General features: G+C 40.0%; 1 protein-coding gene across 10 annotated transcripts in view; it reads right to left on the bottom strand.

Annotated features, from left to right (window-relative positions):
• Positions 1-24,245, bottom strand: part of MIPOL1 (mirror-image polydactyly 1) — a 199,823-nt gene that overhangs the window by 39,708 nt on the left and 135,870 nt on the right. For all 10 annotated transcript variants that reach the window (XM_074824653.1, XM_074824658.1, XM_074824662.1 and 7 more), the window contains one exon: positions 16,615-16,709. In XM_074824653.1, the coding sequence (XP_074680754.1) occupies positions 16,615-16,709 (95 nt within the window). The remainder of the gene's footprint in view (positions 1-16,614; positions 16,710-24,245) is intronic.

Genomic DNA, 24,245 nt, shown 5'->3' with positions numbered 1-24,245 from the left:
ACTGTGAATCTGTTCTTTAGAGCTTGCTTTCCTAGTGCTAGTTCTTCATGACCTGTCAAGCTTTAAAATTGTAACACTTTGATGAAGGCTTTGTGCATCTCCTTACCCTGAAGCTCTGACCCATTTAGGTGATTAGGTCAACTCCCTAAATTTTAGGAGGCAGAACAGTAATAGAGATAAAGTAACAGGACCACTTCAGAGCATACTTAAATCAATGGGAGAGCTCTCAAGTCCAAGCTAAATATATCTGTTCATAAGGATTTCCATAAATGAAGACACTAAGAGAAAGAGGCATGTTCATTATGTCCTGAGCTTTTAGTGTAGACCTTTGTCTTGTTTTGCTTACTCCGGGGAAAATGAGTTCTTACTTTTGTCTGAGGAAAAAAAATAGTTCACAGGAATCTGAAGAACAGAGGTTAAAAACCTATGCCTAGAGCGACAGAGAATGTGACCCAGTTCAGAAGTCATTTGTAAGAGCAGAGTAGATGACAGAATTGTTTAGATGGTGGACAAAAAGCTTTAGGACACACAAACCAGATATTTTACAACAAACAAAACCAAAAATCAGCTTGCCAAAATAATCAGAACCCAGAATCTGATACACACTTATCAAAAGACAGTAGCATCTTGCCTATGTTTATGATGAGCAAAATTCACTGGCTGTTCAAGCTGAAGCACAGGCAAGCCTTCAGAGGGAGACTATAGGAAAGAGAAATGCAGTATGACATTCTCCGAGTAACTATGGTGTGTTGGGGGGAAGAACTTCAGTTGCCGGCCCCATCAAGTCCTGGCAATAGGAATGCAAGAGCTGTTCCCAAGATGAAAGAAGACAGGCTGAACAATTTGGCTAATGGGATCACATTGAGCTAATGGGATCGCCATGACTTGCTTTGCTTCTGTTGGTGTATGTCAAAATTCTGATGTGTTTTAAAATACATTCTACAGCAGTAGGCTAAACCTTGAGGCATTTCTGAAAGAATTTACGTGTCTTCAGATTTTGAGACTTGTGTGGAAAGAGTCTATGGGGCAAGAACACTTCAAGTACAGAAGTTTATAAACTGTGAGAGCAGTTTTTCCTCTGTTAGAGAAATAAAAAGAGAGTCATAAGGCTTGAACTTGTTAATATCTTATTAAACAGACATTTATTGCTGTTGCCCTCACATAGACATGCAGAGATTACAGACACTTCACATTTGCACAAGCCTCCAGTTGCTAATTTTCACAAGCCGGGTGTAGACAAGAGAATAAACCCAACTGTGCTGTAGCACCAAACTATACAACAGCACGTTTGTATTTGGCAAGCACTGACAACACTCTGGAATGCTGTAAGTAGTATTACTGATTTCTAGAAGCTTCGGAAAACTTGCTTATTGATCTTGGTTATAGTATCCTGAAAGTATTCTAGAGATGCTCCTGGATCAACCCATAAGGATTTAAAAATAAAATATTACAGGTCAAAATGATCAAGCTTTGGTGCCTATAGTTAAACTATGCTCCAGCAAGCAACTGGCTTTCCAAAGGGGCACTTAAAGATCCCTTCCCAGCTTAAGTGCAAACTCAGGTGCCTAAACTTACGTATCCAAGACCAAAATTTTGGTCACACTGTTTTAACAGGCAGATCTACTGGGAGGCCTCTTGTTACCAGATTTATTTTTTTAAAGCTTCATATTATTGGACAGATACTGGCCCAAGTCCAATCCACAACTGCAAATCCAAAGAAACAGCTCAGAGCAAACCAGCAGCCTTATTAGCTTTTAAAGATTTCATTTTCAAGAACTCAAGACCCTTTATTGACTAATGAAAGGTTGGGTCCCCAAGCCCACAGACTGATGTTGCTTGGAACATATTTTAATCATTTTGGAGTGCTAACAGCCATCTGTCTAAAGAGCTTTGATCGCATAAATGCACTCTGAACTGCAGCTTCTTCTGACTCCAAAACCTTTCTGAAAGCCAAAGGCAACCCACAGGCATGCAACTTTGAGACAATTCAAGGCCTTGCCATGTGATAAGGCTGCTTTTATTATTTAGCACATCATTAGATTTAATGACACCACAGATAACAGATACACTAAAAAGATACCATTGTCTTCTCCTATCTTGTCACAGTAATATCCAACTGTGACTTCACTTTGTTTCTACCCAACACTTCTTACTATGTTATTTTAAAAGAACAGATAAATGAAATAAAAGGATTTTTTTTCCTGCTGCAAACATCAGAAATGCTAACAAAACAAATACATAATAAATAAATAATACAAAAGACAAATGGGGACTCTTTTTTTTCCCACTACTTTCCTACTTTATTTTTTTTAAAAAGAAGATACAGAAGACAAGCAAATAAATCCCAAATAATCTACTGTATTTACTGTTTAGGCTATTGGCTGTTGGGCAGATACTGTTTGCAAATATGAGTCTAGTTTGGCCAGCACTGAATACAAATTTACATTGAAAAGAGAGAGATCCCTTACACTTACAGCTTTTATCATGTTAACATTTACGAACAAATTTTACACAATTGCTATAATTATTTCCTACTCTAACTCTTGAAACAATTTGGGCATCTCAAAGCTCATTTTGTGGTGATGAGTGTTCTTGTCCTGGTGTACAAACACACTATTAACCCTGGAAGCTTGGAAGCAACAATGATGTCGAGCATTCCTCTCAAAAATGAAAGCAGCAGCCTTAAAAAAGTGGAAAAAACCCCATAAAAATAGCTCTCTTGATAACAGGAGAGACACAATGGTGGATCCTGTGTGGCAGACCATGACTTTATTTGTTCCAATCATCAGCAACCTCAGTGTGTTCAACCCTGAGATTACAGGACTTGTAGGCTTCTCTTCCTTCTGAGATCTGATTCTTGGCCCTTTTACTCACTCAGGAGACTAGTAAACAGTTGCCATAAGAAACTTACTATCACACACTGCAATACTGTATTTTTCAATTCACTAGCCTTCATGCTAAGTGTGGCTAGCTAGCAGTGCAAAGAAGGTGAAAGAAACACAGCACTTCCGTGCTGCTTATGAAAACATTGTGGGTGGCCATGCTCTAATCTGTATCACTGCTACAGCACAGATCAAGAGAAAAGAAGACAAAAACAAAACATGAAGTGGCTCAGGTAGGTGAAGAGCTTCTCTAAACTCACTTTGCTGTCAAAGAAAATATACCACTGATGATTCACTCAGTGTAGCTCCCTCCCTCTCCTGTGGCTCTTCCTTACAAACTCACAGCCAGAAAAACTTCTCTGCTAGTGAGACAACAGCGCTGTACCACTGCTTACATGCTTTCTTGGTGGTGTTAGGAAAAAACCTAAATTGCTCTGTGCTAGTTCTTTCTCTCATGACCATAAGAACTGCAGCTTATAAAAGCAAACTATTACAAAAATGTTACATTTTACTCAAGTATTTGAGAGGCTCAGAACTGTGCAAATCACAGCAGCCCCACTTATTCACTGGAAAACTGTGGCTGAAGCTTCCAAGTAGGTCCCTACCCTCTCTAAAAATGACAGCCTTCACACCTATGCCGGAAAAATTACCTGGTACCAGATAAGTAACCACCATCATGCAATGCTGGACACAATGTTAAAAACCTTCAACTTTCAAAACACAAAACCTCTATCACATTAGTTAGAAAAGCAGCACATAGACAGAATGTAAAAATGGAAAATTTTCTAGTAACAGTCATCAGTATGACATGGAGCTCTGCCTGGGGATGGATGAGGAGACAACCGAGAGCTTATGGGTCAGGATTAAAGGGAAGGCAGGGACAGGAGACATTATAGTGGGGGTCTGCTACAGACCACCCGACCAGGAAGACTGAGCAGAAGAGGCCCTCTATAGGCAGATAGGAGCAGCCTCACGTTCACAAGTCACGGTCCTCATGGGGGACTTCAACCTCCCTGATACTTGTTGGAGGGACAACACTGCAGTGCATAAGCAGTCCAGGAGGTTTCTGGAACGTGTTGATGATAACTTCAGTCTCCAAGTGACAGAGGAGCCTACGAGGAGAGGTGCTATGCTGGACCTTGTTCTCATCAACAAGGAGGGGCTGGTGGGGAGTGTGAAACTCAAGGACAGCCTTGGCTGCAGTGACCATGAAATGGTGGAGTTCAAAATCCTTAGGGCAGCAAGGAGGGTGCACAGCAAGCTTGCTATGCTGGACTTCAGGAAAGCAGACTGGTCTCTTTAAGGATCTGCTTGGTAGAGTACCATGGGATAAGGCCCTGGAGGGAAGAGAGGCACAAGAAATCTGCTTAATATTCAAGGTTCACCTCCTCCAAGTTCAGAAGCGATGAATCATGAAAAGAGGACGTCAGGCTAGACCACCAGGAGGCCTGCCTGGATGAACAGGTAGCTCCTGGACAAACTCAAACACAAAAAGGAAGCCTACAGAGAGGTAGCAAGGGCAAAGAAGGGCAAAAAGGAAGCAAAGACAGGTAGCCTGGGAGGAGTACGAGAAACTGTCTGGGTAGCCAGGGATCAGGTTAGGAAGGCCAAAGCCCTGATAGAATTAAATCTGGCCAGGGACATGAAGGGTAATAAAAAAAGCTTTTACAGGTATGTTGGTGATAAAAGGAAGACTAGGGAAAATGTGGGCCCTCTCTGGAAGGAAAAGGGAGACTTGGTCACTTGGGATATGGAGAAGGCTGAGGTACTCAATGACTTTTTTGCCTCAGTCTTCACTGGCAAGGGCTCCAGCCACACTGTCCAAGATACAGAATGTAAAGGTGGGGACTGGAAGAAGGGACAACTGCCCACTGTAGGAGAAGATCAGGTTTGAGACCAAGGAACCTGAAGGTGCACAAGTCCATGGGACCTGGTGAGATGCATCCATGGGTCCTGAGGGAATTAGTGGATGAAGTGGCTAAGCAACTATCCATCATATTTGAGAAGTTGTGGCAGACTGGTGAAATTCCCACTGACTGGAAAAGGGAGAACATAACCCCCATTTTTAAAAAGAGAAAAAAGGAATACCTGGGGAACTACAGGCCAGTCAGTCTCACCTCTGTGCCCGGCGAGATCATAGACCAGATCCTCCTGGAAACTATGCTAAGGCATATGGAAAAGGAGGACGTGACTGGTGACAGCCAACATGGCTCTGCTAAGGGAAAATTGTGCCTGATGAATCTGGTGGCCTTCTACGACGTGGTTGCAGTGTTGGTGGATAAGGGAAGAGCAACTGACATCATCTACCTGGACATGCGCAAAGCTTTTGACACTGTCCCGCATGACATTCTTGTCTCTAAATTGGAAAGACATGGGTTTGATGGATGGACCACTTGGTGGATAAGGAATTGGCTGGATGGTCACACTCAAAGAGTTGTGGTCAACGGCTCGATGTCCAAGTGGAGAGCAGTGACAAGTGGCGTTCCTCAGGGGTCGATATTGGGACCGGCGCTGTTTAACATCTTTATTGGAGACACGGACAGTGGGACTGAGTGCACCCTCTGCAAGTTTGCCGATGACACCAAGCTGTGTGGTGTGGTCGACACGCTGAGGGAAGGGATGTGACATCCAGAGAGACCTGGACAGGCTGGATGGGTGTGCCCATGTGAACCTCATGAAATTCAACAAGGCCAAGTTCAGGGTCCTGCACATGGGTCAGGACAATCCCAAGCACAAATACAGGCTGGGTAATGAGTGGATTGAGAGCAGTCATGTGGAGAATGACTTGCGGATATTAGTGGATGGAAAACTGACTATGAGCCAGCAGTGTGCGCTCGCAGCCCAGAAAGCCAACCGTGTCCTGGGCTGCATCAAGGGAAGTGTTGCCAGCAGGTTGAGAGAGGGGATTCTTCTCCTCTACTCCTGAGACCCCACGTGGAGTACTGTGTCCAGCTCTGGGGCCTCCAATATAAGGACATGGACCTGTTGGAGCAAGTCCGGAGAAGGGCCACGAAGATGATCAGGGGGCTGGAGTACCTCCCTTATGAAAACAGGCTGAGAGAGTTGGGGGTGTTCAGCCTGGAGAAGAGAAGGCTCCAGGGGGACCTTATAAAAGCCTTCTAGTACTTAAAGGGGGCCTACAAGAAAGCTGGATAGGGACTTGTTATGAGGGCATGTAGTGATAGGACAAGGGGTAGCAGCTTTAAACTGAAAGAGGGTAGATTTAGATTAGAAGTAAGGAAGAAGTTCTTCACTGTGAGGGTGGTGAGGCACGGGAACAGGCTGCCCAGAGAGGCTGTGGCTGCCCCCTCCCTGGAAGTGTTCAAGGCCAGGCTGGATGGGGCTTTGATCAACCTGGTCTAGTGGAAGGTGTCCCTGCCCATGGTAGGGGGGTTGGAACTAGATGATCTTTAGGGTCCCTTCCAAACAAAACCATTCTATGATTCTTTGATTCTATGACATGCATTTAGCAATTTAATAAAAGCTCTAACTGAAAAAGGCAACTGAATATTGAAAATACCTTACTCTTGGCTTCGCTCTTTGTAAACACAACAGGTGGGTAGTCTTCCAGCTCATGTTCTGTCAAAGGGAGAGGACTTCTCCTGCCACCTGAATTTCTAGATGCTTCCTGAGAGTTTTCCATTGACTCCACTGTGAGCGGGGTTAAGCTCAAAGTGAGAAAAGCACTGGCTGAAAATTGTTCATGTGGAAAGTCTTCTTACCAAACAAATATTTTTTCTTGTTAGGAGATGTAAATTCCAACACAAAAAATACATTGGTTTCCTGTGGCAAAATTCTAAGTGAAAATTTTCCTTTCATTTCGACATTTCAACTTGAAATGCTGTTTTGTTTCAGTTTTTCAGCTGAAAAGAACTGAACTGAAATACATCAAAATGAACATTTTTTTTATTATTGAATTGACATTTTAACATAAAAACATGTCCTGTGAAAAATCAACAAAAAAGAAACGGCATTTAAAGTCCTCCTGAGAATGTTATTACTTTATTTCTAAATATCATATTAATAACAAAAGAAATTCCCTTTCATACAATATTTATAGGGCAAGCCAAATTCTTTTTTTTCAGTTTTAGATTTTCTTTCAAACTTCCCAGGGGAAAATTTGTCTTTCAAACAGCTCTTATTGCACACACGGTTTTCCTGTATTTCTTTAACTTGCTCTAGAGAGGGCTGCTTCTTATCCTGTATCTGTTTTCCTACCCTCCTTTTAAAGCAGGAATACCTGCATTTTCATAGTCATAGATCTCTAAAGGTGTTATGGAAAATGGTAAAACTTCTTATTCAGTTTATACAAATAAAGCAGCAGAAGCAGGGTTTAGTGATGTGATTCATCTATATTCATCCAGCATTTCAATGGCAGAATCAGAATATGTAGCCTCTAGTCACATACCGTTTCTACCAGATAACAGATTTCATAATCCTGGGTATACTCTTTATAGATTTTCCAATGTTTCTTTTGAGTATCCTTACATTATACAGAATAGATATTAACTCTACCGACCTCAATGTCCTAATTTTTACAAGTATTTCTACAGGAGTAGAATACTTTGTATCACTAATCTACTTAAACCTATCAATAGCAGTCTGTTGGTTGTTCGCAGGTAGTTGTAGTTCTTCCAGAAACTTTAAACCTTCCTTCCAATAACTCCATTTTAGTAGGCTTTAACAAATTTGAAAAACATTTCTTACAAACCTCTATGTATGTACTTATTCCAAAAAGCACAGAACAAAATTACACTTTCTAGACTTTTCAGCTGACTGAGAAACCAAGGAAGTCATAAGAGAAAACCACACAGAGCAGAGGTGAAAGAGAAAGAGAAGGAATCAGCCAGGTAAAGGAGAGCTGCTTACAGAAAGCGAGCAGGACCATGTATAGAGTTGTGAGACCATATCAGCATCTGACGGCAAGGAATTCCTTTCCATCACGCAAATCCCTGCTCTTACAGAAGAGCAGAAACTCATCTGAAAAGTTCCATCACAGCAAAAATGACAAGGTAAGCATTGTTTTAGTTCACATTCCCCCAAGACAGTAAATAGGTAGGGAAGAAGTCTGCTCAAGTGTGATGAAATACAGTATAAGGAGTTGCAGAGTCTTTCTAGCTTTAATGTGCTTGGCATAATGAGTGACTGGTTGGTCCTCAACTAATCTTAAAAACTTGAGAAAGTTTGCCAGTATAACACACTCAATAACAGAAGTAGTAGCAGAATTAGCATAGTACATGGTACAAATTAAAACTGCATCACTGTTAGGCACTTTGGTCCATATTTATGCTGCCCATGTTCCTCCTCAGACCTGCTGCTTAGTGTTTCATATTGGCAAGGCACCTCTGAAGGCCAAGAGCCAACCCCTGGAAACATTAGGCACAAAGATTTCATAAAATGTAGGTCAGACCAAACCATGCCTGAGTCAACAGCAGCACAAGGCAATTTGAGTGTACTACATTCACCTCCATACTGGCTGCAGGGATGGTGTGGTGGCTTGCTATTCCATCAGGCAGCTGGGATCTCTGACAGTTCAGTGCTTCCTCTCTCTCAAAGATTTTATAAATCACTAAAGCTGAGCAGGAAATTGTGTTTCCATGCTACAATTTTTTTTTTCCAGTGAGATGGGAAAATTTTCAAAATCATATCAGGGCAAAAAAAAGAAGACAAAACTATTTTGTGTGTGTGCCTCTAAATGAATGAGAGACAGAGGAAGCTCATAGAGCACTCTGATGGCTAAGATATTCCATTGGGAGGCAAAAAAAAGACATCCCCCACCAGGTTCAGACACTGCTTTGCCTTTTCATTGCCTGCCAAACAGGCACCATAAATACCAAGCTTATGGTATATACTGGAGTCTCTCTCTACCGTTTCCTCCATGCAAATGGTCAAATATTAATTGGAGTTCAGATGTGAGTCTGGTCGGCCACACTTGCAAGAAAGTTCCCTGTCCACTGATTTATAAAGTTGGTCTCTGACTTTATTATTGTTAGAAAGTAGAGCAAATGCAGAACGAGAGACAATAATCAATTCCAGGCTAGAGAACAAGAAGTCTGGGAATGGGGGGTGTGTGCGTGTGTGTGTGTGTGTGTGTGTGTGAGTATAATAAATCCAATAAAGTGTGAAATACATAAAGATAACAAGGTAGGGCTCTACCTCCACTGCTCACCTGCACCAGGAAATGGCAAAATACAGCCATCTCAGTAGCACCAGTAAAACTTCATGCAGCTGCTTTGCCAAAACAGAGCAGCTTACTGATCTGTTTTCCCCCCTTCAGCTGTCTGATCCAGTTCATGAAACAGCCCCCAAGCTCTGGACTTTTACCTCCTGTAACACTAACAAGAGCTGTGATTGCACAAGCAATAAGGAGACAAAAGGAAAGAAGACAGAGGGGCTTACCAGTGGGAAAATGCTTATAGGACTACAGAGCGAGAAAGAACTGCCGATTTAAAATGCCAATTCTTTTTGGGCTGCAGCACCCCACTGGAAAGTGGCACAATATCAGAGGAGAAGCTTGAACATGCAGATTTTAAATCCCAGGTCCAAATTACCAGGGTGTTGGCTCTCCTGGCCCCTGTGAGTTGACTAAAATTCACTGAAACCTCCATAGGCTGCTCAGAGAAGGTGTGGTTTTAACCAATCTGATTTAAAAGAAAATAAAAACCCAAACATTTTTTACTAGTTTCAGCACTCACTTCAATGAGCAAGCAGGAAGAAAGCATGCATGTTTAAAAAAACAAACAACAAACCACAAACAAGGGCTAAATATTCATTCCTTGCGCATCCAAATCTCCCACAGAAATCAGTAGGACTTTACATGTAGAGAATAAACTAAGAAATACAGTTTGGGTAGTACCTGAGTTTTTTTATAATAATGAAAGACAAACAAAAACCTTAGTTCCCTTACAGAGCCATTGTTTTCTATATGTTGGGCTGTATTGAATTGCAGTGCCTTAGGTTCCTTCACAAGAAGACATATCACACTGTCTCCCACTGTATAATAGATGCAAGTGCCTCATCTCTTTGGTATAAAAGAGAATCTCTCCTCTACTTGGAAGCGGGAAATTTAATTAGCCCAAGATTTATGTTTGATGTCAGGTGTCTGAAACACTTGAATAAAATAGAAGTCACAGCTGCAAAGACAGAGAATACTTAAAACACAACTGCTGTCTTCTCCCTGATGTCCCCAAAATAATTCTGCAAAAAGAACAGTAGATTTACAGTGATATCATTATCCAGTTATTATTCTTAATGGCTGTAATTATACCATGTTATGTCTAAAGCAACTAATACTGAAACAACAACATCAACTGCCAGAATAGCAGTGAACAGACAGGATGAAAAGAGCAGGAAAATGAGTCAATGGCCATAACTGAAAAAAAGTGAGATAAAAGAACAGCCATGTAAAGACCAGTTCTCTGAGGTAAACTGCAGGGACAGGTGCTCAAGGTATCCTGCTGTTGCTTTAGAGGAAGGACTGAGATCACCACTCTGCACTAGTGGTTGCAGCCCCACTGTAAATGAGTTCCCGTTTATTTAGACTGGGAGGCTGGATGCTAGAGCAGCCCAATCTTCTGCTACACATCACATTTCCCTGAGAGAAATCTGGACTGGAGAAATCTCTCAAAAAGACTGAGAGATGGCAGAACAAATAGGTTGAGATGTCTGAGCAGAGGTCAGTCAGAGAATAGGAGACTGAATGTTTAGGCAGTTGTATTCTGACTTTCTACTGCAGTGGCTGTGAACCACACAGAATACAAGAAGAGGATGAATACTGACTGACGTGTTAGTTAGAAATAATTTATAGTTAATAGCCTTTAAAACTGGAATGAGAGGAACAGTCTAACAGCAAGAATTACACCATTATATATCCACACACAGAGTCTGTGGAGCGTGGTTGAAATGGTACCATCTGAGTATTATATTCTCTAACATCAGCCATGAAACTATAGAATGGAAGTAAATTAAACACACACCACTATACTGAGAGCTTGAACAGAAAACAGCCTTTTTTTTCAGGACTGCAAATAATGCCTCTTCATCTACTTCTGTTATAGGGTGACTTTGTTCTGTAATTAAAATGAAAATTGAGTTTCTCCCTGTGCTTATAAGTCTTTCATTTGAGGAAATCATATGATCTTGATTCTCTTCTCTTCCACATCTAGAAATTTCAGTCTTTAAAAAGATGAACCTCCATGTTCTTTTACAAGAGACTTTATGGGAAGAACATATGGACCTCCAGAAAAACAACCGTTATTTAGAACATTTGCTTGTGTCACTTAAACATGAATTCCAATTTAAGTGAAGTAACAGGAGCATTGAAACTTTTAGATTTAAATTTTGTTAAACCTCTTCAACAATTTATAATTTATGAAAGTGATACAACTGGTTAAGGAGCAAGAAAACTGCAGTGCTGACAGAGTAGCTACCCATATTAATTGAGTTTCGTTCTAAAAATATTTATTTCAGGTCATAGTACTTACTAGTACAAGGGGTTTCACTGAAGCTACTCTTCTAATTCATTATTGAAAATCGTCACATAACTGTCAAATGTGCAGTTCCTGGGACTGTGACATGCATGTGCCATTAAAACTCCATCCACGGTACTATGATCTTTCTTACAGATCTTCATCTCAAATTCAGGAGAGTAAAAAATAATTCTAAATTCAATTTCATTTTACACTGCAATTTTTTTCAAATGTCTGTTCAGTAGGAAATTTGCTGAGAAAAATACAAGTTTCTTCCTACTGTGACTTCCAGCCTGCAGTTATTTCTGCATCTCACACATTTCAACAGCAAATTGGAAGAACCTTTGGATAAAGACCTTTTGCAAAAAGTTTTCACTGTCCCTCCTCCTCCATGAACATCAGACTTGGCAAATATATGGCTTTTAGAGAACTTGATTAAATCACAGAGGAGTCTCGTAAATTGTCATTGAGATAACTGCTCAAACTTACTAAAAGCAGTCTAAATTTTACCTTAAGAGTCTGGACATACCAGTTCTTATCCTCAACAGCTTCATTCAAAGGTGTTTGAACTAACACAGTTGTACATCTTACACAGCTGGCGAGTAATCAATAATTTTATTGAATTGAGCATCACTGCATCTGACCCCAACATGAAACCTATCAAAAATATATTTTTAAGTAAGGATAGTCTTCCATTTGTATTTTGGTGTCTTATCTTTCCTTGCAATGGGCTTGATATGTCAGAGATGTACCTTTTGCTGTACAAGTTAAAATTTGTTCAAATTATTTGCCTGTGAAAACTCCTCATGCCAGAGCTTTTCAGTGAAATACTGTAAACTCAAAAATAAAAATAATTGGGAAAATATATATGTACTTCCCTATATAGAGAAATATTTCTCATACACCACTGTGTTGTTTTAGCAATATGTGAAAAATAAGCAGTATGCAATAGCATATGTCTATGTTAGCATTTTAACATGTGGGAGAAGTACACTTCTGAAGCATTATTGAAATAGAAGGAAACTGATTATAAAAATGGACAGACAACATAACTGAAATATATGCAAATAAAAAACTTGTGATGATGTCCAAACAACAGCGCTATGAGAGAAAGGGGTAATGGGATTAACACTCCTATATACTTCAGAACTGATTATTACTGTATAGCCTTCTTTGGTCACTGAGGATCTACGATTTGCATTAATTCCTGGCTTAAAAAGTACTGTGTTGAAACAATTATATTAGTAGGCTGGAAACTCTATAGTGTTCCTAACTGTTATGCAAATTTTAATTTCTGATATGTATTTCTGGGTTACTATTCAGAAAATGCAGTTTTCCTTTTGAGACATGACACAAGAAGAACAAACAGAAGCAGAGAACCTGCACAACTTTATTCAGAGCCAATTTCCTCTCCCTTCTGAATCTGAACTAGATTCTTCCTCTGTTTCACTTCTCATGTCTCACTCCCGGCGAGATCATAGACCAGATCCTCCTGGAAACTATGCTAAGGCACATGGAAAAGGAGGACGTGACTGGTGACAGCCAACATGGCTCTGCTAAGGGAAAATTGTGCCTGATGAATCTGGTGGCCTTCTACGACGTGGTTGCAGTGTTGGTGGATAAGGGAAGAGCAACTGACGTCATCTACCTGGATTTGTGCAAAGCTTTTGACACTGTCCCGCATGACATTCTTGTCTCTAAATTGGAAAGACATGGGTTTGATGGATGGACCACTTGGTGGATAAGGAATTGGCTGGATGGTCACACTCAAAGAGTTGTGGTCAACGGCTCGATGTCCAAGTGGAGAGCAGTGACAAGTGGCGTTCCTCAGGGGTCGATATTGGGACCGGCGCTGTTTAACATCTTTATTGGAGACACAGACAGTGGGACTGAGTGCACCCTCTGCAAGTTTGCCGATGACACCAAGCTGTGTGGTGTGGTCGACACGCTGAGGGAAGGGATGTGCCATCCAGAGGGACCTGGACAGGCTGGATGGGTGGGCCCATGTGAACCTCATGAAATTCAACAAGGCCAAGTTCAGGGTCCTGCACATGGGTCAGAACAATCCCAAGCACAAATACAGGCTGGGTAATGAGTGGATTGAGAGCAGTCCTGCGGAGAACGACTTGCGGATATTAGTGGATGGAAAACTGACTATGAGCCAGCAATGTGCGCTCGCAGCCCAGAAAGCCAACCGTGTCCTGGGCTGCATCAAGAGAAGTGTTGCCAGCAGGTTGAGAGAGGAGATTCTTCTCCTCTACTCCACTCTCCTGAGACCCCACGTGGAGTACTGTGTCCAGCTCTGAGGCCTCCAATATAAGAAGGACATGGACCTGTTGGAGCAAGTCCGGAGAAGGGCCATGAAGATGATCAGGGGCTGGAGCACATACATATGTATCCCCTGTACAATTTAGCTTTAGCATCTAGTATTTGGGTTTTTTCTTAAATTTGTTTCTCTTAAGTTAAAGGATGATGTAGAAATCTCAGTTAAAACAAGGAAACAGAGAAGAAAAGTATGAGAAAATAGTTGTTCTAAGGCCGAGGAAGACCTAAGAGCAGAAAGAGGAGAAGGCACCAAATGGAGCCAAAATTCCCAGGTCGATGTCATGCTGGCACTGCGGAGGTGACAGAAGGTAGGAGAAGTTGGCAAAGGGATGAGAGAACAGTAGGTGAAGGAAATGTGCACCCTGCATAATAATGTGTCTCATTCCAGCTCTACAGTTCAGATGAGGAGTGGAGCATGTGCAGAAGCCTATATGTTGCTCACTGGGGAGCTATGAAGTCCATAAGAGAAATAACTCCAGGGAAATGTAGTGTTCAACAGCAAATCATCTAGCTAACTCACTTGGATCAAAGCACCAAACTTTCACCTCAGTCCAAAACAGGCTGTCTGAAAAGGACTCTCAATGCTTACTCTAGATTACCATAGCATGGTAAGCAGTAAAAGGAAACAAAAAGACATCTACACAAGCATTCCTTAAGTAACTGCCACATACAATAAAAGAATAAATTTTCACTCATGTGGGATGACCTGGGAAACGCACTCTCTGCTTTGTCATTCAATATTATTGTGGCCATCCCACCCTTGGCCTGATACAATCCCCAAAGCTTTATGCACATGTGACATATATTATTTTCTTCACCTGCCTCATTTGGCATGTGTTCAAAGTACTGCCATGCTACTGGATGACAGAGACTGCAGATGCTCATGTAACATAAGGGAAACTGTAACTGAAACATTAAGAAGCTCATAAGAATCCTCATAATGGTGCAATTAATTTCTAACGAAGGCAAAAGATAGGCCCAAGTCCTCAAATGTTGCTACTTATGCACTTATAGGAGGTATTCTTGTTGCCTTTTACATCCCTCACCAGGTTTAATTCCGGGTGGCCTTTGGCTTTCTGAGCCATGTCTCTGTATGCTCAGACAGTGTCTCTATACAGAGATGTTGTGGAGTCTCCATCCATGGAGATATTCAAAACCTGTCTGCACACGGTCCTGGGCAACTGTTCTAGGTGGCCCTGCTTGAGCAGGAGGGTGGTACAAGATGACCTCCAGAGGTCCCTGCCAACCTCAATCAATCTGTGACTCTGTGGGTCCACTTCAGAACGCATTAGAAAAAAACCATCCTCTAAGGACAGTGAGGTATGAGATAAAATCTTTCACTTTTGATGTTCTAAATTAGTATGTAACTTGTATAACTCAATAGTGATACAATAGTTCTTGCCTCAGGGGATATTTAGGTGAACATTTCCACACCTTATGGCTAAATCTTGTAAATGCCATCATCAAACTTACAGTGAAATTTTGCCTGTTGAAATTAAGGGCCATAAGTTAATAACATGGTACATTCTAATAGTGATTCCCTCAAGTCATTATTGTTACATTTTTGAGATTTAAAGCATTTATATGAGTAAACTGCAGCTGCTGCCTACTACACTTGTTAAATGCTGTACATTAGTGCATACTTGAATTGCTATGTCAAAAATAAAACTCAAAAATAAATGAAAAATCTGCAATGTGCAGGGACAAACACAAGCAAACTCTTGATTTCTGAAATATCAATACGAAAAACGCATTTCAGTTTTTAAATTATTCTGCAAAACCCGTTTAAGTGAGTAATAAGGGCACTATAATAAATTCCTTCTAGCTTGGTAAATCATACCATAATTTGAGCACATACTAAATACTGACCAAATTCATTAAAAGCAATAATCACAAATTGCTTGGGGTTTCTATTCACTATTAACAGGCTTTAAATAAATGCCTATGAGATTTAGGAACAAAAGTTGTTTTTGAAACTTCCCTCCAAGGTTTTAATAAACTTAATGAGAAGGGGAAACTCAAAAACCCCCTAGAAACCTGAGTATTTTTCACTTGTAAATGCTGAAACACTGAAAACATACACAGTTCTGCTACTGCAAATGCTTTTTAGTCATAACTAACTAGTCCTCTTTATTTCCAATGAACATAATATTCACACTACATTTATTATTTACCTCTGCAGCCCACATCCCTCATCACAGACATTCAGCCTTCAGATTCACAATTTGCTGCTGTGTTGATGCCAATTCTCCTGCCTTTAACCTGCTGGCAGCTCTGTATACCCTCTCACACAGGAGGTCAGGATGAAATGAGAGCTGTAACCCAACATCACTCCATAAAACAACCTAACTTCTTCACTGGACCACACAGAGCTCTTCCTTAGGGACTAAAACCCACTGATCCATGTGAACGTTCAGTGCAGCCCACCTAAATTAATGAGAGAATGGCTATTTCTCTCATTCTACGTACTGCTACAGAATGTAAGGAATTAAAACATACCTATTATATCAGCGTTGAAAAAGAAAACAGTCTTTTAGAATTACAGATTTTATTATTTTAAAATCTATGTTGATTGTTAGGTATGTGCAAACAACCAGGGGAGACACAAGCACTTATGTCAACTGGTTCTTTTGTTCTCATGATTTTAAGTGAACACATTGCTATAACACAGCTTCTTCATTTTTATGAGAATCAACTGCCAGAAACTTCCCCTTCCCTTAGAGGAAACTAATACAAAATTTAGGCTATAAGAAAAGGACTTCTATTTCAAAGAGATGGTTGGTGAGCAGTAAAGCAGAAATGCAGGCCTTGATTCATTGATGTATTCACATTTCCAACAAATACCTATTTGATAAGGCCATTTCCTCACTCACAGTCAGACACAGTTCAGAAAATTTCCCCTATGAGTCACTGATTTATATTAGTAATAATTATGTTACCTGTAATAAATGCGCAATGTCCGGATTTCTTCTTCTAATTTTTTGCACTGTTGAAGAGCAGCCTCTTTTTCTTGTTGCAAGGCTGTCAATTCTGCCTGAGAAACAATAAAAAAAGGTAAACAATTTATTCAGAATATCCATATTGCTTTGAAAACATAACACTACTTTGTGTGTTCATTTCAGCCATGCTTTATTATAATTACATATACAAAGTTATACTGTTTTGTAACACTGCTTATTTAATTCTTATGAAAAATTCCTTCTTGTTCTAGCATTACAATTGTTTCTAGTTCTTTTTCCCCAGAAGAATGATGCTTTGAATGGCTTCCCTCACGTATATGGTAAACTTTTTGAATGGCTAAGGTTAGACTTCTTTGGTTCAGCCAAGTGTTTATCAGCAAACATTTCATATTGATATAATGTTCTTATAGTACAAAACCGTTGACCAACATATAGAGTGAAGCAAGGCACTTGGCTGCAAACTACCGATGCGTGACTCTTGGTCTGCACACGGCTCTCCAGCTGTTATGCGCAGCTCCTATGGTGGGAGCCACTGGTTGATGTTACTGGCAGGAGAGCTGCCGGATAACCCGCACCCTGAGCAGTGGCAGGTGATGAGCCAGCGGGGGCTGCTGAGACTGGCACTGCTGGCTTGCTCTGGGATCTGGGTGCATTCTCGCCCAGGATCTGGTTTACAGTAGAGGGAGGGAATCCCTGAGCAATTGCTGTCATCTCCCACCTGTGAACCCTCCCGGATGTTCCCCCTCCCAATGTTTATTCACACCACGCTGCAAAGGGCTCGTGACTCACAGCCATTATGGAAATTGCAGCATGTGGCTTGTAAGTCAGGAAGGTAGACAGCCTGACACGGCCTTATGGTTAAAGAAGAGGTAGGAGAAATAAGTACTCATGTATATTTAATACAGCTCTATAGTTTAATCACCATTAATTTTAAAATGTCCAGTTCTGATAGCACTGCAGAACTCTCTTGAGGGCCCAGGTACCATATAAATTACCTTAAAATCAGCGGATGATTAATTGTTGTAACAACAAATAAGACCAGGCTTGCACAGCAATTCTTTGACACATGAGCCTAAGCACTGGGCTGTTTTCCAATGCTTTTAATTCATGGTGTAAGTTATTAATTGTACAAGTTGTAGAGCCCCAAACCAAGAGGCACACGTGTGAGAAATGCTGACTGTGGATTCTGCCAACTCTTCAGGACAGTGTTACAGAAAAGTTTCTTGGTAAATTAAAGACCTGTTACAGGAGCTAAGAACATATGAAGGGAAATGCACAGAGTTCAGCCTCTAGATCTGCCAAAGTCACTATATAATCATGAACAACTCTGTCTGTATGCCTCAAAATCTCTCTCTTAAAAGAGGGCTCCCACTTGCTTCTGTTTCCTGTTTGTCTATTAAGACTGTAAGTCTTCAAGGCAGGTGTTTTACTGTTTACTGTCAATTCCCAGTCATCTATGGGCAATTTATTCTGCTGGTTGAACAAGCCTGTCTGGGATACATGGCTGACTCCTGGCAAATTTTATTAAACACCACATTGCACAAACGCAGCTACACAACCAGTCTCTGCACCATGCTGCTCAGTGTGTCATGTTGCACTCAGGGTTTTGCATTGCCTGGGTACAGGATCCACTGCTGTAATTGCTCCTGTAACAGACATTCATAAAATTTTAACAGGAAGTTCCCTGGAGAATAAAAACAAAGTTTCTTACTATACAGAGGGTTCCTTCAGCTTTAAAACCAGAAAGCGTTAATGTTTAACCTCTGAGTGACAGTGGTTTAGAGCTTCTGATACTGAAAACAATGCACTGGATGCTGGCAAGCCCTAACTCCTGTCAGCAAGAGGTTAAAATCTTCTGCAGGTGAGCCTCTTGCCCAGTGCTGCTTGCTGACTTGCAAGCAGAACTCACGGAACACAAGGATGTTAGCCAAACCAAGCTATTTTCTGTAATTATACTGTTCTGTAGGTGAAACAACATTCTTAAAAACTGGAAAACAGGCTTGAATCAAAGTAGGTGGTTTGTTCTAGAGGCCAATAATTAACATCCTTGCCAATTTTCAGTGTACTGTGAAGTGTGATTGAAATGGTAGACTGGAAGGAAATGTTTGCAGCTGACACACCTACTCACAGAGAGATTAACGGCTAGTCTCTTTGGAGAACTATCATAAAAAATACACCTAATGTTCCACTTGCTTTTCAGGACAAAAGTCAGAAGGCACTAGAGTTTGAAGACTCTTATTTATAGCAGTTTTTCAGCAGAGAAAACTGCACTGATTTGACTGGGTTTGCACCTGGGTACGCGCCAGTAAAAATAACAGCAGAATCAGGTGCTTTGGATTTAAAAACAGCTATGAAAACTGAAGGGAAGAAAAGTAGACATTTTCTAACCTCCTCAGTAGCATGTAGTGGGGTTGATACTAGGGAGCTGCATGAAAGCAGCAAAAATTCAACCACAAGAGTTTTTGTGCACAGCATGCAGTCATGCAACAAAATTACCCATCGTTCACAGGCCTGAAGAGTGGTAAACACAAATAAATGACTCAAATATCCTCCCAAAAGAGAGATGTCTTTCTTCACTAGAAGAGGGAAAGGAAAACAGTGCCCATCACAAAATTAAATTGCTAACTAATGATTGTGCCTGCACTACTATAAAACCTTTGGAAGACTCCTATAACATATATTGAAACCCATCCATAGTGCAGATGGCAAAAATCCTACATGAGATCACCTCTAGTAATAACATTAGCTGCTTGGGAACTTTTTAACAAAATATTATCCCTTTGGAAAATGGCAAACTGTGGAAATCAGAACTCTTCACAGAAAAGGATCAGTTTTAATTAATTTTTTTTGGAAGGTAGGGTAAAGAAGGAACAACAAGAAGAAAAAGAATTACACTCAGGTACCTGTGGTGGAGGTTTTTCCTAAAAAGGTAAATTTAGAGGTGAGGTTGGTCACCACTTTGGTATAGGGGTCACCCTTAGTGAAGTTCCTGTTTAACCCTGAAAGGGTATTCTGATCACTGGGATATGGTGTCTTTCTCACAATTTTGTTTTGCCCACAAGTTCCTACACTTTCATTTTGGTTTAATGTAGATAGATTCTTCCCCCTTCTCTCTCCCCCCACCCCACTTTCCTGCAAAAGAGAATTCTTGTTTCTACACTTCTCCCATTTTGCATTTTAGCAAACATTTACTTTTTGAAAATTTAAATTTTCCAATTAAATCTAAAAGCTAATTGCTTCCTATCAAACTTAAAATAGCCAGATCTTGACTAAGAAAATCTCATTACTGATCCTTTTGCTGTTGTTTTTGTTTCAAAATATTTAAATGAACAATGTTATGTTTTGTTAACCCAAAAGCTAGAAAAATACAAGACTTAAGCAAAGGAAAACAGAGGGTAAAACTAGTTTTTATGTTTTCCTAATTCCTCTAGGGCAAACATGAGAACCCTCAACTCTAATCTAAATTGAAAGAGGTAAGAATCCTATGCTGTCAGGTTCCCTGCAAGTGAGAGATGGCTTTTATAATACTTTCCAACACCCAACAGAAGGAAAAAAACATTCAATGAACTTGAGTAATAAAGCTTCATGCTTTATGTTTTTACTGATTTTTTTCTCATGCTTTTATAGAAAGCATATGTATTTCCACCTATATATGTTTATAGAGAGCATATATTTTTCCTTTCTTATGGATGCTAAACAACCAACCTTTTCTGTTACCTCTCAGTAAGCAGGCTCTCTGTTCTACTGATCAATTCAAACCCATCTCTCATCAGTACTCTGCTAGCAGGATGTCCTAACTCCAGTTGAAATGTTTTACCTGATGGGACTGCTCAGTCACCCTCTGGTATCTGTCTGTTTTCCTGCCCACTGGTATTACACAGCTAACAGTGGAAATTATTATTCATCCTGAAATGATGATACCTTACACTTGGTACCACTGAATTCCACCCCACTGCTTTTATTTTTCCAGCATTTGAGGCCATTCCAATCTTTCTGCAAGATAGCTTGAACTTACTTCGTATTGATAATATCTCCGCTTTGTATTAATAACATCTCCCAGCTCTGTGTCATCAAGCAATTTTCGTTGGTACGCTGTTGCTCTTCGTGCCAAAGGTTCTCAATGACAGCATTAAAGAGAACTAGTTCAGCATCAATTGGTGAGAAACTGGAGAGAAATTCCACTAGTGAAATCCTTGGACCTTAACGTTTCTCCTTTCAAAGCTGTTTGCTGTTGCCTGTTGTTTGCTGTTGCCTTCCTGCTAACTAGTTCCTTATTGCCTTTGACTAATCCCTCATCTCCTTCGTGGGTACATGACATTTTGCAGACAGACATGAGCTCAGCGTGCCCATCCTTCTAAACAAGAGATGCTAGGCGAGCCCAGTTAAGAGCAACCAGCATTTCCCACATTAAGCTTGTGCCTGCTTGTAAAATAACAATATACACATTCTCCACTGTAATTAATAGTTTTCCATATGGCACCACATATAAGCTTATGTGTCAACTTACATTTAACAAGTTTCCTTGTCTAAATAACCAGTTATCATACCAAAGAAGAATTCTTGCATGATCTTACATGGGTGAAAGTTGTACTTCAGTCCACTGTTGATAGATCCATGCTTTAAAAACATTTTCCTTCCAAATTTACTCTGAAGCCTCACAATAAAGACTAACTGGTCTACAATTATCAGAATTACGTTTTTTGTCCTTCTAAATTTAGACGCTGCCTCTGCTAATTCCCCGTCATATTATACCGTACACAGCCTCATAGGATTTATTAAAAAAACTTTACTATCATTCCTGTAATTTCAGGTACTAGCTCTTTCAGAACTGGGGATGGAAACCATCCATTATCCCAATCTGAGCACAATAATCTATGGAACAGCTATGATGTACTCCATTTCCATACATTCACTTTTCTTAACCCCTGTTCTCATAGTTGACATCATCATTGGCCAACGCTGAGAGAAAAAAAAATAAAATCACACACTTTTGGACCTAATCTAAATTATCCTTGATCTCCATGCTATTCTCAGAGTCGTGGCACATCTCCTCTTTCTTTGTTCTCATTTCAGTTGTTACATTATTGTTTGTTTCAATTTCCTTTCCAAGGGCCGATTTAGCTTAATCTCTGACAATTTTCATTTGTCTCTGTACCTCCTTTTTTCTAAGACATAAATTTCTTGCTTAGTAAGTATTCTTGTAGAAGAGTTATTCTTACTTTATTTTTATTGAAATTATAATTAACCCAATTAGAACTGACAACTTTCCCACCCAAAGCATCTTCCCCTGGCTTGACTGAGATACCTGTTAATGTGCAAATTCCTTAACTCAGTAACAGTTGCTACCAGCAGCTAGCTTTCTACTGAGCCAGCATATTCCTATGGATTAAAAAATGGCTGGATGAGAAGTCTGGAGAGTCTCACAGGTCATTTCTGCAGTTTATGGAGTCAATCATTTACACTCGGTAAAGCTGTATAATGGGGAAAGATGGCAATAAGATGTCTTTTTGTGCCTTTGATCCTCTGTTATCTGGAGTCTGAAATGGAATCTAGCCGCAAATGGACAATTGAGAATTGCTTCGATTTCTTGTGGTGCAGAAGTATGTTTCTGCTGATATTAGCAGGCCAGCTAGACAGTAAGAGGTCAGGTGTCTTCTCAGGGCAGCAGGAGACTGGGAGGGGGAACAAAGGTTTCTTTCATTCTGAATTAGAATGAATAATCAAGAAAAAAAATTCTGGAAAACTGTTTTAAAACCACTGAAGAAATATTTTTATCCTACACTATTTTTAATGCTTTTACATTTTACACATCCTGTCAATAAGAGAAGTACATACTGCATGATAGAGCAGGTCATGTTGTGACACATTATGACATCCCACTTCTAACCATTCTGTTATTTTTACATTAGCAGCTGCTACTTAGTGCAGATTACAACAGCTCATCTTATTTTCTATATCAAAGTGTCAACATATCAAACTGTTCATCCAACAACAGAAGCAGGTGATGCTTTGATCTAGAAAAGAATATAAGCATTTGTCTTATTAATTAGGGGATCAGAGGTTTTCAGGGTCAAGAAAAAGACTCCAGCTAACACAAGGGGACTGAAAACACCTAGCACTTGAACAACACACTAAGTGATCTTGTTTTTTTAAATCACGGCACTAACTGTCAAACTCTTTCATTACAATACAAACAGGGGACACATTGACCTAGAAAATTAGATAAAATATTTCAACCTGTCCTTAAGTATCAGCTGCCCTTGATGATTTTAAAAATGAAAAGTGAAAATTAGAACTGTACTATAGTAATGTTATAAATTATTGACACATCATGAAATATATAATTAACAATAATAAATCCAAATTTAAAATGTAAAGTTAAAACTTCATGTTAAATTTTTGAAGTTTGGAATATAGTTTCAAATATTCACCAAATAATACTTCTGATAGATAAACCTGAATTGGAGAAGTCTCAAATACTAACTGAAATAATTAGAAATTAATGAAAAGTTGTTTCTCAACACATCATTTTCTAATGGAAGTAGATTTTGCTAAACCCTTTTTTAACTTAGAGTACATCAAGCAACTGTATTACTAATCTCTGCTGGATCTGCGCTGCTGTGGAGGATCAGTATAACTAGAAAAACTACCCTGAAGAACCAGCTGAGGGTCACTTGTGTGTGTGAATTTGAGTGTAACAGTGGCCATGGCGGGAACTGTAACAGCCTTTAAACTACAGCTTCCCCCAACACACCGCCACAACCACACCCAGCTTGATATTCCCTCTGGGCACAAAGGAATGGGATCTCAACAGCAAACATGACCCTTATGAGTTTGCATCTGGATCAAACAATTAACCATAATAAGATTTTACTCTACAATCTAATACTATTGTTGGTCAGAATAAATATCAGTTAATGAAACTTTATTTAAAAAAAAAAAATAAAAAGCATTGTTTCACTGGAACAATAATGGCCTGCGAAGGTGCATTGGAAATATTTCTAAGGAATGTCAGGCAGACTTTCTGACAAAAAAAGAGAACTCCTCCCCATCCATGTGATTAGGTTATTTGTTTTGGATGTAGAAACCTAATGTTGAGTCCCAGACTCTTGTGTTAACTCACTCTGGACATGGCAGATTCCCACCAGCAAGACTACTTAGCTGCTCTAAAGTCATGTGAATTACACACGTTTCTAGTGACTTCCACTGGTCTATGTCCTCTCTCTGCAACTGGCACAAATAATTTTTTATTAAATTGCTAAGTATGTGAAAAGCAGATCCAGACTATCCAGATCATGGGAATGGAAACTAACTCCACAGTCCAGCCATCAAAATGTTTGAGGGTGCCCAACTGGGATCAGGGAGCTGAACTCAGCATTTTCACATGTGTGATGTGAGTGCATCAACACTGGCTTTTTAGCATGTATAGATGCAACTTTTTCAGTTACTTTACAAAGAATGTCTTAATGTTTTCTTATATTGGAATTAAAAATGGTAACTCTGTAGTATCCCTTTTATTCCAAAATGGAATTGTTATGTTCAAGAAGTGTTGTGCCACAAGTCTACCTAATGCTACCTTCCCCATCTCAGTCTTTATGCTGTCCCTAATT

The sequence above is a fragment of the Strix aluco genome, chromosome 4, assembly GCF_031877795.1.
Source record: "Strix aluco isolate bStrAlu1 chromosome 4, bStrAlu1.hap1, whole genome shotgun sequence".
Taxonomy (NCBI): domain Eukaryota; kingdom Metazoa; phylum Chordata; class Aves; order Strigiformes; family Strigidae; genus Strix; species Strix aluco.
The sequence above is the reverse complement of the archived record's forward strand: the minus strand, read 5'-3'. Positions and strand labels throughout refer to the sequence as shown.